The sequence below is a fragment of the Megalops cyprinoides genome, chromosome 9 (assembly GCF_013368585.1).
Source record: "Megalops cyprinoides isolate fMegCyp1 chromosome 9, fMegCyp1.pri, whole genome shotgun sequence".
In the NCBI taxonomy this organism is placed as follows: Eukaryota; Metazoa; Chordata; class Actinopteri; order Elopiformes; family Megalopidae; genus Megalops; species Megalops cyprinoides.
The window spans coordinates 17,209,130-17,224,380 of NC_050591.1; the positions used below are offsets into that span (position 1 = coordinate 17,209,130).

Consider the following 15,251-nt stretch of genomic DNA (forward strand, 5'->3'; position numbering starts at 1 on the left):
CCCCACAGGGTTGATTGACAGGCCTACCCGGGAATGGAATGTTTGCTCTTCAGATATTAAATGCATCGAATTCAGATGGTGACTGTATGTGTCCATTATCACCAGCAGCAAGGTGACACAGGGAGTTGAACCTTCAGCTAGGCATAGACATGTAGTAGGCTCAGTGTCCAGTAGTCCTTCCAGTGAAATCCATCTGCCCACAGCTCCCTTAAGGGCAGCAGAACTAGCTTCAGCAGAGTTTGAATGTTAGTGTTACCCTTCAGTTATCAGGGGAATGGCAAATCATTAGCCTGCCCAGCAGACAGATACAAGCTATAGGAAACTTACTTCTCTGGATGCAAAGAAGCACCCTGTTCCAGCCCTGTCTCTTACTGGTTCAGTCTCATAGCATTGCATTGCAACACTGAGGGAATGACCTTTCTGAGCCACAGTCCAGTAACAATAGCTAAATTTCCTCATGCTTCTGCCTTTCCCCACCTTTGCCCAGAGATGTGTGTGACTGACAGGATAATGACCAGTCCGACTTCGCATGAGGAATGTAAGTGCTTGGTGCGGAAGACTGTGTGGCTGTTTCCAGAGGGAAGTGCTTTTAAAAATGACATCAGTAGGGCAGCCAAGGAAATCAGAGCCACCATTTCCCACCTTAGGTCTTATTTTCATGCAATGCCTCTTTATTAGCAGTAAATGTGTCTCTTTCATCGTACAAGAGATGTTTCATCGCTACTGGAATCAGGGCCAGGAACATCACTTTGCCTTTGTACGATGGCCCTGGCTCTGGCCTTGAAGTGCATTCTAACGCTGTTATGTAATTCATGTCATAAATCCTTATGACCTGATGACTTATAAAGCACTGCATCTCACTTCATAAAGACTTTATTAAGCAGATGTGGTTGGTGACAGTCAACCTGAGGCTCACTGTTTTACTGTCAGTCACTGGCCTTGTAACCCACAGGTTACAGTTTCGACATGTTAAGTCTTATCAGGGAGCTGCTGCAGATATCAGTGTAACTTGACAGCAGGTTCAACAGGGAGCTTGTCCTCACAATCTCTCTCCCTACCCCGTCCTTACTGCCCATTTTCCGGGGGTCACGTTCAATAACACAGATAAATGCTTGTAGTCCTGGCTGATAGCATAGCTATCCTGTCTGCGGCGCATGTTATGCTATGTTGTGGTAAGCCGTAGCTTGGTAAGCATGGTAGTGATGCCTTGACTCTAGGCAGCGATGTTTGATTTTGTTGTGATGGTTCCACATGCATTTCACACGTAATACATGAAAATACTATGACACTCTCACTCCATTTCTGCAATACTGTATTTTATGTTTCTTTCTCACAAGGAGGAGAGCCTGTGCAGTACAAGCCCCAGTGCGGACATGTTTGTTTGAAATGTATTGTTTTAATGAGACTGTCTTCTTCAGTTCATCTTTGTTTAAAACCAAGAGCAGGCTGCCATGTCCCATGAAGGTAAAAGAGACTGTGCATTTACTTATTCTGCTTCCCAATTCAGGTGGAAACTGCCCGAGCTCCTCTGAGCTGTGCGAGGACCAGCCCTGCCCAGGGGACATGCAGTGTGTGGGCACAGGGGGCGCTCAAGGCCCCTATGCCTGCCAGTGTCCTCCAGGCAAGCTGGGGGAGTGTGCTGGTGAGTAGGCCGCAAGCGGGACCAACCTTGAGGGGAGGTGGCCATTTGGATTTAAGTGCACTGGCAATTTCAGCTAGCAGGAAGCGGTGACATTTCAGGTCTGATTGGGACTGCTAGATATAGCACACATGTAGGTGTAGAGAGAGTAATCACAGGAGATCCAGCTCTCGGCACTCAGAGTGATAGGTAATCAGGGAGAATTGCATTTCTTATATTTGCACTTTTTCGCATGGTCCAAAAATATCCTCAAAACTCTCCAGCAGCTCTGTTCGGTGAAGCTGACCACTGAGTGCCAGGTTTTGCGAGAGACCTCGCCCTCCTTGTCCGTCCCTTTTTGCGTCCGTCCACCTGAGTGTCCGTGTCTGTGCGTCTGCACAGGTCACACCTCTCTCAGCTTTGCGGGGAACAGCTACATTAAGTACAGAGTGTCTGACAGCGGCAAGAGCGGCGAGATGAAGCTGGGGCTGAGAATCAGGACTCTGCAGAGTCGTGGCATTATCATGTACACCCGGGCCGACCCCTGCACCATCCTGAAGGTGAGTAAGATGCGCACGCACACACACACACAAACACACACACAAACACAAACACACATGCATGCACTCACACAAACATACATTCTCACATGTACACATATATGCACATGTGCACACATATATACTTGCTGTCTCACACACACACACACACACACACACTCACACACACGCACGCATACGTGCACTCACACAAACACATGTATGTACTCAAACATACATACTCACACGTACACATATATGCACATGTGCACACATATGTACCTATTCATGCATGCACTCATATAAACATACATGCATGCACTCACACAAACATGTACACACACATGCACACATATATACTTACTATCACACACACACACACACGTGCGCGCGCGCAGGGGTGCGCAGTAATGAAATTCAGATTTGCCGTAGCACAGCAGGAAATCTCCCAGATCACTCTCAGTAGATCTTCTTTTTATCTCATCTTCCTACAGACAGATGAGTCCTCACCAAGAAAACTTAGATCATATGAACATAAGAAGTTTAATGATGAGAACAGTCCATTCAGCCCAGATAGGCTTGTCATTCTGCCTATATCCAGAGTGTATCTAGCACTGTGTCAAGTCTGGTTTAAGTGCCTCTGCTTCCAGTATAAACATCACATTAATATAACCTCTTTTGATTTTGAACAGATGTTTTTTGGATATATATATTCCAGCGTTTTGATTTGCCTAATTTACTGCTTCAGCGTATGGATCCGTGCGGCCTTTTCTTTTTTTGAAGTTGTGAAGAATACAGTGCTTGTTCTGACCGGAGCACATCTGCCATGTCAGACTGCGTGGCTGGAGTGAGATCTCCGCCCCTCCTGCTCCTGTAAGCACAGCTGCCGGTCGGGATGGAGTTACCCCGGCCCCCCCCGCAGCTGTCAGCTGCCCGGCGCTGCGCGTTCAGAGGGGTCAACACCTGGCGGAGAGGGACGGGAAGGCGGGGCAGGCGGGGATCACATGGTCCCGGCCCCCAATTCCTGCTCCCCGGTCCTTGCAGCACACCTCTCCCCAGCACAGCAAAAATAAGAAACCCACAAAGTCTGGCAAGGTGCAGAGCTCTGCTCAAGGCCCAAGCTCCATAAGTGTGCACAGCCATTTAATTTACAGGCAGCTATGTCACTCTGAATCTATTAGAAATTAGGGCAACGCCTTGCATCTTATTTACATTATTAACATTTGATTATGTATAAAGGGACGAGAATGCAACTGCTATGCCGCGAAGCCGAATGCATTTCACACGTCTGTTTAGATACGGACATATTTTCCTCCCGTCAATTTGCAATGCTAAGGTTTCTTGCGAATTATGCTCGGCAACGATGAAATGGCATATTAATGAGCACCTTACGCTGGTGCAGCTGACACGCTGTCTCCTTCCTGCCTGCAGCATGGGAGAGACGCAGCAGGAGACGGCTCAAAGGCGTTGTCACAAGCAGTAGTTAGATTTCAGAGTGTTAATGTAGAGGGAGAACTGTCTTCACATCATTAGCCGCAGTAACGAGCGTTAGGTTAGCGCGGGGCGGCAGTAAACCCAGACTCAGGCTCCTCATTGTAGAAGTATTCCCACCAGGTAGGCCATGTTAATTGGAAAGGGGGTTCAGCTACCAGTAGGATAGAGTAGGATCCAAGATGCTATGCTAAATCTTATCCTGAGCCAACTTTAGCATTAGCATCTTGTGCGATTTCAATCAAAGGTGTTTGTTTTTTCCCCCCACATTTTTGGAGTGTTAATTGGATTTTTGTTCAGGCTTTGATTTTCTTGAGCTCGGATAGCCAAACTCAACATTGTCTGTTATTGAGTTGTATCTCAACCAGTCATACTTAATACTCCAATGACGTTCAATTGCACTGTTGTGTTATGCACCCTCGTTGGCACTCTGGGTTCCACACTGGAAAATAGCCTTTAGTTTTTTTAGCAATCAGATTTATTCACTTTTTAGAATCCTCCTTAAATGGATCATCCTGGTTTGGCTCCAATGTGTGTTAACAGCGCTTGCTGTCCCGAAGAGAAATTAAAAAAGGAAAAGTTTGCTGTTGTTAGATCCATTAATTTAATGAATCAAAATCCCCTCTCTGTCCTGAATCCATTTAGGCAGCCCATTTCATCCTTGTAGGTAGGTTAACAAATTAGTTTGGCTGTAACTCTTTAGAAGTGCTTGATATTTGCACACAGACACACACACATCCTTCCAGAACAATGAAATTCAGAAGTCTTCCCAAAGACTCAAAGATTGCCCAGTGCTCCCTAGATCTCTTAACAAGTCTTTGAATACATGTTGCGTCTTAGCATAGACCTATTTAAAGCTGTCAGAAGCATTGATTTCCTACCCTAAGCTGTGCATCCTTCCTGGCCACCAATCAAAGCACCCCGTGCTGTAGTCACTTGCTATATCAATATGTGCAGCGCAGTGAAAACTCCTCGCTCCTCCAGAGGAGGGCACGGATGGACAGAGCAAGCTGCTTAAAATTCCTCCCCCATTGCTCTGATCGCTCCCTGACAGATCGAGGAGGGCAAGCTGTGGTTCCAGCTGGATTGCGGCAACAGCCCGGGAATTCTGGGAATCTCCGGGAGGCCCATCAACGACGGCAACTGGCACACGGTTTCCTTGGAGCTGAACCGGAACTATACCAGCCTGTCGCTGGACGACAGCTACGTGGAGCGCCGGCGGGCGCCCGTCCACTTCCAACCCCTGGGGGCGGACGGGTCTATCTACTTCGGCGCCCAGGTGCAGCCGACTAACTCCCGTAGCCTGACAGACAAGAAGGGCCCGCGGGTGCTGGACGGCTTCCAGGGCTGCCTGGACTCAGTGGTCCTGAACAACAACGAGCTGCCCCTACAGAACAAGCGCAGCCGCTACGCCGAGGTTGTGGGGCTGACCGAGCTGAAGCTGGGCTGCGTGCTCTACCCCGACGCCTGCGAGAAGGCGCCCTGTCAGAACGGCGGCAGCTGTACAAGCCTGCCATCTGGTGGTGAGTAGTGGAAACTGCAGCCATCCCTGGTCCTACTGAGGTTTTTACATCCTGAAGCATTTTCCCTGTGTGAGTTTGTGCAGGAGTGTTAGATGACGGCACCGCTACACATGTAACTCTGTGAATTTGATAACAGCCCATTAATTAACTCACTCTAACCTGATAAGTTTTCCTGTTTTGTGGTTGGTTTATTATTTTCCATAACGTATTCATTAGGCTGATATGGCCAGCCTCTCCTGGTAATTAGAGGCGCTCCAAGCTAAATAGTGGTGTGGTCTGATAACAGCAGATGAAGGTAGAGTGCCAGGTGTTTTTTTCCCCTCTTAATTATTCATGGACCACACGTGCAATGCCCGTGATTTACACATGCAAAGGGAGGACGAAAAAAAAAGCAGCAACCTGGCCTTGTTTTATTAAAAACAGAAAACCTATGAAGGTTTATTCCCTTTTAAAAGGCTATAAATAGTTTACAAACTTTGCTCGGGGCTGAAAGTGATCATAACCGAGATGGGAACAGCCTCTCTGATTCCAGCCAGATGGAGTTATTGCTTGCTGGGGCCTCCCCCAGGGTCCATCCATAATTAATCTGGGCACTGCATAGGCTGCTCCTGCAGCTATACCCACATCACGCTCCCTGGGCACCTCATTTGCAGTTATAACAGCCAAGTAAAGACCCTCCTCCGCCTCCCGCTCGTGTAGTGCCAACAGATCCGCTCCACTCTCCGCTCCCAGCATGCTCTCTGGTAGCATCAGCTGTCAATCTCGCCCAACGTCTACGCCGTGAGGTTGTGACGTGGCATCGCAGCGCGGTGGGTAGGGAACTGAGCCCGTTGCCGGAAGGTTGTTTGTTTAATTTGCCGTTGTATTGTTGGTGCTTTTAAAAAAGAATCATTTGTGACTTGTTTAGGATGAGGGATCAGGATCTGCCATTAATGTTGAGGTGACGTGTGCCACTCTTGAATCATGAAAGTGGTCGTGACCTCGGGTTGGCAGAGGGTCCATGCTGACTGTGACGCCGTTGGCACAGTAGTGCAGAGGGTTGTGGGAGGTCTTTGGCTCACACACTTCCAGCTCAGCACCTCTCTGGCGTTAAAGCCACACGGTGAAGTGTATTAATGACATACATTGAAGGGAAGGCTGGGTTAGGTTGCTTGTGCTGGGTTTAAGGCAGGGGTCACCTTGCTGTCGATCCACTGTTGATAACCATTCTTTGGAGAGCGTCTTTCTGGTAGCAAGGCTATCCCAGGGTTTGGAACTGCTGCTAGCTACCTCACGGAGAAAAGCCTCCAACAGAGCTCCTCCCAGAGTTCCTTGATTAAAGACAGGAATCGAAGCACACAATGGGTAGTTGATTAAAAATATTCTCTTGAGGGAAAAGTGAATGAAAAACAGAAATTCTGCACACAGACTTCCTTTATTCTCCCGTTTGCACTTAAATTTAGTAAACAGTTCACAGGTCCTTCAAGAGGTAAGGGGGTGTGCATAAGGTTGGCTGTGTGTGTGTGTGTGTGTGTGTGTGTGTTTGTGTTTGTGTGTGTGTGTGTGTGTGTGTGTGTGTGTGTGTGTGTGTGTGTGTGTGTGTGTATGTATGTGTGTTTGCGTTTGTGTGTGTGTGTGTGTGTGTGCGTGTGTATGTATGTGTGTTTGCGTTTGTGTGTGTGTGTGTGTGTGTGTGTGTGTGGGGCAGGGTTTCATCCATTCCTGAATTGTAGACATGTCCTGCTTTGCTGTCCTGCCTGATCCTTCAGGCTCTGCTCCGTGCTGCCCTACATTACCAGCCAAACCCAGTGCCCCCACCCTTCTGCTGGCCTAACAGTGGCACAGGCCCACACAGGCAGCACATAAACAGGGAACGTCTGAGAGGGAGGTGCGGGTGAACTGGCACCTACAGGATATCCAGTGTACTAAATCACTAAATGCATGCCGTGATAGTATGACGCAAGTTAACTTTGCTGCTGTAAATTATTGTTTGATGGGGTGTAAATTCTATGACCCTTGATAAATTTGCTTTTATACACTCTTGCTAGGTTCTACATGCACTTTAGTATGATGTAATTATGTTTTTACACATCGTATTAAAGTGAACCGTATAAAGATAACGGATAGGCATTCTGTTTTTAATGTTGTATACTGTTATTTTCACAGCTTTCTTCTTGTTGTTGCTGTGGTATGCATTTCATTTATCATGCAATATTGCTGGTTCTGGATAAGAGTATCTGCCAAGTAGATAACAATAATAAATCGGAAATTGTGTAACGGTAATAAATCATAATATTACTCAAATGAGAGAATATGAGCGAGCAGACCTGCATCTCCGGTATGAGGCAGAGTGGGTGCTTTTTGTAGTCACGCCCCAGGCCTGTTGTAGATGGTTTGGCTCTCTCTGTCTCCTCGGTGACTGATTACAGAGCCAGACGGCCCCCGCGTGAAGACATGACCCCGTCCTCTCTCCGGAGTGGCTCCCGTGCTAAGGGCTCTGTCGGAATGTCTCTCCCCCTGCGGCGGTTGTGTTCCCCGTGACCCTGGCACAACAGCAGCACCCAGCGTCCCCGCACCGTCTGAAACATCTGAAAACCTCTGCCGAGCGACGGCGGGTCGCTGTTATCTCTGAGGGAGGCGGGCGATTCGAGGCGGACGGGTTGTCAGCCTGGGTTTGACGCTAATCGATCGCTTGGCCCTCACCCAAGCAGGGAGAGAGCTGAGCCGTGTGTAGACAGACGGTCCTCCCAGCGTTTGATGAGGGAGCAAGATTTCTGCCCCTGCAGTTTAAATTAAAGTGGAGGGTTAGGAGACAGACCACTGGCTTGAGGGGGAAGAGAATAAGGTTATGCTCTTCAAAACCCGAAGTTCCTGACAGCTAATATACAGTAATTCATTTTTTTTTGCCTCAAAATAACCATCTTGATGTGGGATTAAGGTCCCTCCTGGAATTGATTTGGCATGTCTTGGTGTTCCTTTTCAGACAGATTCAGTCTTGTGTGAGCGGGTCTGGGCCTTGCACGGGGCAGATTCTGGCCTTGTGTGAGCCGATTGTGGCTGTTGGCTTACAGCATCTTGCCTGCTCCAATCTGAGCGGCTCGCTCTGCTTTTCATGGTGCCCAGTCGTCCATTGTCATTTCCTCATTGTCATTTCTGGCACACTTGACCTCAGCAAAGGTTATCGAAATCCCGTCTTTGTTTCGGCATTTAGTATCGGGCGTGTGTGCATCGCAGATACCTTTTTTCAGCTGGTTATGTTTACTGACATTCTTTTTGTTATTTCCCAGAGGTTGGGCTTTGTGTTTAGGCTGGCACTGTCCCACCTCATCCATGCCAGTGCTTATTGGCACCATCTCTGCTATACAAACAAGTCGCACAAATCTGTGTGCAAATACCGAATAAAATAGGCACGTGACAGAGAAAACAATGCAGATATTATTTGTGTATGTTAGGGAGAGTATATGTGTGTGTGTGTGTGTGTGTGTGCTTGTGTGTGCGCATTCTTGTTGTCAGTGCAGTTAATTTGAATCAAATCCAATGCCACTGCTGTTTCTGTAAAGATTGCTGCCCCTAAACATCTTCCAAAAATGATCATTTTTGCTATTGTTAATTAGTTGCTTTTCAAAAGCTGGATTTTTCCTGCACCAAATTAAAGAAAGAGAGCTAATTTTCCCTTCCTGATATTGAACCCTTTTCACGTAGCATGTCCTGAGCTAACCTGTATTTTTGTTTTGATTCATGCCTCTGCATCAGTATCACAGCAGGGTGTAGATGATGTTTAGTTTTGGCTAGGTAATATTGTTATACACGAAGTTGAAAGCAATGTTAAGTTCTTTTGTGTAGTAACATTAGAAATACGTTTCTTGAAAAGAGTAGCTCTGAAAGATATCACTTACCTTCTCTGAGTAAAAAGGCAGCTGTCCAAGGTTGTGCATGGTCTATATGAAGCATTTCAGAAGTAAGTGTGGTTTGTAGTAAGCAAAAGCATTTATATTGTTGTTAACTAAGTTTAATTAGTTTAGGGATAAATGAACCAGAGAAGTTTATGCTTTTCTAACACTGTTTTCTGTGCATCAGGTTTTGAGTGCAGTTGCAGCTCCCAGTTCACCGGAGGGCGCTGCGAGACAGAGATTACAGCCTGCGTTCCCAACCCCTGTCAGAATGGAGGCATCTGCAAGCCCATCGGCAACGCCTTCCTCTGCAGCTGCAGAAGGGGATTCACTGGCCTCACGTGAGTGTCCTTCACTCATCTGCGCCCACAAACACACAGGCACACAAGTACACACATACACATAAATATGCACATGCACATGCATGAACCCACACACACACACACACATGCACACACACACACACGCACACACACACACACGTGTGCACACACACAGGCGTACTCACACAAACACACACACGCGCACACACACGCGCACACACACGCGCACACACACACACACACACCACACAAGACCTTCACTCCCCAGCACTGATAAGATTCAGCGGGTGAAAGTCCTCTTTAAGTGCTTTAATGATTTAAGCCCTCTAATAGCTGGGAAGGCGTTTGCGCCACGGGGGGAGGCCAGAGAGCGTGGCTGATACGGCAGTTAATAAGAGGATTACACATCACCTCTAAGCCTGACTGTGAGGCAGGTGGCAGGCCTGCAGCAGAGAACTGCTCCTCTCTAAAGACTTGCAGGTGATACAGCTGCACAGGTCATTCATGGGGTGCTCAGGTCTCAGGTGATTAGGCTTTTCATTACAAATCAGGCTGTTCTTTTAAAGTGCTAAAGGAAGCCCAAGTTCACCCCCTGAAATCCCTTCAAATACCTAGCGAGTGTGGTTTGCTGTGCTATAAAGTAGAGTGGGTATACATAAAGGGGCTAGGGGTTTTGCATGGAGTTTAACCCATAAATGCTTGTGGTGCATTTTCTTTTATGATTACATGCAAACAAGTTGTGTCATGAAAAGCATAGAGGTTTATATATCACTCAGGAAAAGTCTGGCTGCTACATTGCTATCATAACAGAAGCAGTAATAACTATGATCTTAATCATAAGTGTTTCTCAGTGGCTGATAGTGTCTAATTTAAATTTGCTCACGTCACATAAATGAAGAATACATTTGAATTATTCACTCTAACTTTTCCAGTTTCAGTTGACTTGACCTTACATTTCAGTCCTGACAATCACAAAATTTTGAATGAATCCCTTTGCCTTTTCTCAGCTGTGAACTTGTGGATAGGTGGGGAAATGTTTGGTTGCCAGAAGATGGCAGTGTACACCTGCTTTTCAGTGGAAATGAAGCGAGCGTATTCTCCTGCTGTTACCACCATAAGCCTGTTTAAAATGTCCTCAGAGAGTTGAAAGAAAGATGAGTTTTTTCATGCGGTTGCAGGCAGTCTCAGTGGGGAGCTCAGACGTGTTTCATCTGAATTTTTGTGCCTCTAATCACAGCAACAGGCCTAATGAAGGAAGAGGCATTTGTTTTCGGCTTCAAAGACGCTCGGGCTGCCAGATCAGAGTGGGAATAAGGGAAGGAGCGGGAATAGCTTTGGCAGCGGAGAGGGTGCAGGGAGAGGGGCCTGGTGCATAGCTGCTCAGGAGGGGCCCGGCACCATGCCCAAAACATGTGCGTCCTTGCTCTCTTTCAGATGCGAGGATGACGTGAACGAGTGCGAGCGGGAGGAGTGCGAGAACGGAGGGGTATGCGTCAACACCTTCGGCGCGTTCTACTGCAACTGTACGGCGGGCTACGTGGGCCAGTTCTGCGGCCTGCGGCCGGTGGTGGTGCCCAACATGCAGGCCGGCCACTCCTACGTGGGCAAGGAGGAGCTGATCGGCATCGCCGTGGTGCTCTTCGTCATCTTTGTTCTCATTGTGCTCTTCATCGCCTTCCGCAAGAAGGTCTTCCACAAGAACTACTCGCGCAACAACATCACGCTGGTGCAGGACCCGGCCACGGCGGCGCTGCTCAACAAGGCCAACGGGATCCAGTTCAAGACGCTGCGCGGCGGCGCCGACCCCTGCAACCTGTACGCCGAGGCGGGCGGCCCGCCGCAGGTGCCCGTCCGCCCCATGGCCTACACGCCCTGCTTCCAGAGTGACTCGCGCAGCAACCTGGACAAGATGGTGGACGGGCTGGGCGCGGAGCACACGGAGATGACCACCTTCCACCCGGAGTCGCCCCGAATCCTCACCACACGCCGGGGTGTGGTCGTCTGCAGCGTGGCGCCCAACCTGCCGCCCGTCTCGCCCTGCCGCTCCGACTGCGACTCCATCCGCAAGAGCCCCTGGGACAGCGACGAGGGTGAGCCGCCCCGCGGGGCTGAGGGAGGGTGCGATCGGGACGAGAGTCCAAAACGAAACGAGTCCAGAATTGCCCTCAAACCCTAAAAAAGTCCATTCCAAAAAGACACACATTATGTGGCAACAAACCCACATTGTAGGACATATTTTATTATTTCTTATTTCATTATTTTTTATTCAGCCCTCCCCCACATCACACACACACACACGTACATACACATACAGCTTGACCAGCGTTTAAACAGTATTCACAGTATGCCAACATGTACAGGATAAGGGAAGGTTTGTGATCATTGCCTCAGTCATTAGAAATGATATCTGCCTGCCCCAGACAGCCTGGCTGTACGAGGGCTTGATTGATGTACATTGCGGTTGGCCAGCCCGGGCGGCTTGCGATCGATGCGGTGGGTGCCGGCGGCTCTTCCTGTTTCTCCTTGAGGAGACCTCTGTGAGGAGAGACCGGCTCGCTGCCAGGCAGAGACACTCACACCGTGCGCAGCTCAAGAAAGCCCTGAGCTGACAGCGCCGTAACATGACTCAACCCTTCAAGGCTACACGGCAGTCAGGGCGCAGTGACCATTTTATTTTGGTCTTTCTTCAGACCAGAGCGATGCCTTTCTCTTACTAAGGGAGGTCATTGAATTTCTGATTAGTGTTTTTTTGTTTCACTTTTTGTTTGACCCATAGTTCTTTTGTTTGACTCACTTCCCTATATGCGCTACAGAGCAGAGGAAGGAAAATGATTTAATTACCTCAAGAAAATTTTAATTCATCATGTTTTTCACTTTAATTAGACAGTAGTGCTGTTTCCCTCCAGATTTTGGCATAGACCTTTGGGTTAAAAACCCTTTTTTTTCTTTGTGTTTGCTGAAATGTTGTGCAATGAGCCACAACAAGGCAAATTATGATAATCACAAGCATCTGTTATTGTGTACTGTGCCAGCTCTGGAAGGTATCTCCCAAAACATGAAATATTCAGCAAACACTCACATACACAGGTAGGCAAAACACTTTGGGGGCAAGTTAGTGTTATATGAAGTTGAATTTCCGTTCAAAGTTAATTTTACACTTCTAGAACAACTCTTTCCATAGACAGTCAGAACAAATGACATAGATGACAAAGATAGCCATGGCCTAGCATCAGAGAGATGGATGTTGATAATGACTGTGTGACTCACAGGCCTTCACTTTTACCTTTACAGTGGGAATAAGATCTCCATGAACTATTACACCATTCAAGCCTAGTTTTACATGGAAATTAAATTAGCTGTGGGGGTCTTGATCTCTAACTGTTGAACTTGCACTGTCCCTGCAGGTAAAGTTGTGGACATGGTGGAGGAGGTGACCTGTTTCTCAGGCAGCAACAAGGGCAGCAACTCCGAGGTGCAGTCCCTCAGCTCCTTCCAATCAGATTCCTGCGATGACAACGGTAAGGCGGAGCCACTGCCCTCTCCTCCCGTCTCATTCACTAGCATCAGACACAGCGTAGCACGTGGTGACACTTTACAGTACATGGCTGTGCATAGGAAAATGGATTTTCCAATTGGAGAAATCACATGACCGGGACACTATGATTTCCCTTTTCTGGAAATGATGGAAATGTATGTGTGCGTGTGTGTGTGTGTGTGTGTGTGTGTGTGTGTGTGTGTGTGTTTGTATGTGTGGGCGCACATTTGCTATCACAATATGAAACATATATTGTTAAGTGTCACCCTGTTTTTTTTTTTCTTTTGAAGATGAAGCTTCTCCTCTAGAATGCCCTTCATGATAGGTTTGTCATGAACACATTGTTTATATGCAAGTTCTCAAAGGAATGGCTTTTCAATTATTTCTCGGTTAGCTTTTCACATATCTTACATATTCTGTGATGAGTCTCTTTGAGTTTGCTTTGGTTTTCATCAGTGCTAGACAGGCATTTCACAAATGCCAGTAGGAAACGTCTCATACTGTGAACATCTTAATGTTTCATAACTTGCAATGATGCAAGGATGTGGTCGATTATTTAAGGGTTGCCAATATGTACCTCAAGATTTGAATTTACATCATCTTTGTGGTGCGTTTATTATTATTTTATTATTATTTTCATTTATTTATATTTTTTGCGACAGAGCTTGGTGTCACATACACTTGTGGCACGTATACGTTTGCAGCTGTTTTGCATCATGCCCAATTTGCTGCTCCACTGGATTGCAGAAATGTATTTTATGAATGAGGCCACTGCGGCTTATGTTTTCACTTTATCCTTGTATCTACAGTGCACCTAATGAAGCAGCTGCCACTTTCACCTCATCTGTTTTTTTGTCATTTTTATAAACCACAAGCTGAGACAAATCTATCCCAGAGAGTTCTGGAATTATAGGCCCTTGAGTGGAATATGTCCTGTTGGATAGGTCATGGCATTTTTAAAAGGTTCACATTTTTTTTTCTTTTCCTTCGTACTTTTGGTTTTGTCTGTATGTTTTGCATTATTATTTCAGAGAAGAGAAATGGTCAACATTTGAATTGCCAGGGGAGAACTGAAAATTTGATAAGCACAAAGCTAATGCTTGTTTGAGTAGTACTTAAGGAATCAATCCAAACACAAAACAAAATGACTCAAGTAGTACCTGCATTCAGGTGTGTGTTGTTCCCTATTTCTTGACATTGGATAACCCCCACCTGTAGGTTTTACTCATTGATGCGTAGTAACAACTTGTCCATATGTCATTTTTACAGCAATGTGCTGAGTTGTGATTTCTCAAATCTCAAGTTTCAGGGGAATGTGCAACAACATACAGACATGTACTTACACTAAACAATGTTACATTATTCAGGTTCTTAGATTACTGTATGTGTAGTTACTCTACTGTAGTTACTGTAAATGTGCCACTGCTCAAGTTGCATGACTAGTTTGTCTTCCCTGTTTTAAGTGATGTCAACGTTATTTGTCCATATACCAGTGTGACAGATACTTAAGGGTTACTGTACTTGAATATCCATTCAGGTACATTCAACATCCATGACATTCTTATACCCAATAGCAGGAGTTTTGTGGCCACCACAGAAACTAGTGGAACAAGTTGCTCATTCATGTCACAATCACCCTCAAGGTCATCAGTGAACATGCATTTCTCTCCAGAGGTACTGTGAGCTGTTCTAGGAAAGAAATTAAGTATTTACAAATTCAGTTTAGGTTAAGGATTAGGTGAGACTGTGTTGCACCCAGTGGGCAACCAAATACCAGTCACCTAACTCCATACTACTAAAGGCTGATACATTTCAGTCGAAGGGTGTAAAAGATACTCTCCGTCTCTGTCAGGCAGGCTGCATCACAGAGTGAGACAGAGGTGACTGTGCTGCAATGGGCTGGCATCTGCATAACGCGGGCTGTTTTCAAGAAAGATCATTCATTCAAGAAAGATTTGGCTAAATGAGACTGTATCTTCCCTGGCTATGATTTCAAATTTGCGTCAAGTATTCATAAATGTTCAGTGTATCTTCATAGATCTTTTTTTTCTGGAACAGTTCATGGTGTTTCTTCATTTACGAAATGCCTGCTTGCACTGACAACTCATTAAGGCAACGAGTGAAACAGGAAGAACTCGGACACCTTTGTAACCATAGAGAGAGCAGAAAACCATGTACAGGCTACACGGGCTACCACCAAATATTGAGTGCTGTAATATCTGGTTTGGTGGTTATTTGTTTATTTATTTAATTCTTCTTTAATGCTTCTAAAGTGTGGGGTGTCTCATGGTTAATATTTTCCTACCTGTTATGTGTTCTGGTTTTTTCCCTCAACTTTAACCTTTAATTTCTG

The 15,251-nt window shown here is 46.5% G+C and overlaps 1 protein-coding gene across 1 annotated transcript in view; it reads left to right on the top strand.

Moving 5' to 3' along the window:
* The window catches only part of fat3a (FAT atypical cadherin 3a), a 187,466-nt gene that overhangs the window by 166,423 nt on the left and 5,792 nt on the right, over positions 1-15,251 (top strand). Inside the window, exons 22-27 of the mRNA XM_036536092.1 lie at positions 1,508-1,642; positions 2,021-2,178; positions 4,703-5,171; positions 9,228-9,381; positions 10,798-11,453; positions 12,768-12,881. Of these exons, the coding sequence (XP_036391985.1) occupies positions 1,508-1,642; positions 2,021-2,178; positions 4,703-5,171; positions 9,228-9,381; positions 10,798-11,453; positions 12,768-12,881 (1,686 nt within the window). The remainder of the gene's footprint in view (positions 1-1,507; positions 1,643-2,020; positions 2,179-4,702; positions 5,172-9,227; positions 9,382-10,797; positions 11,454-12,767; positions 12,882-15,251) is intronic.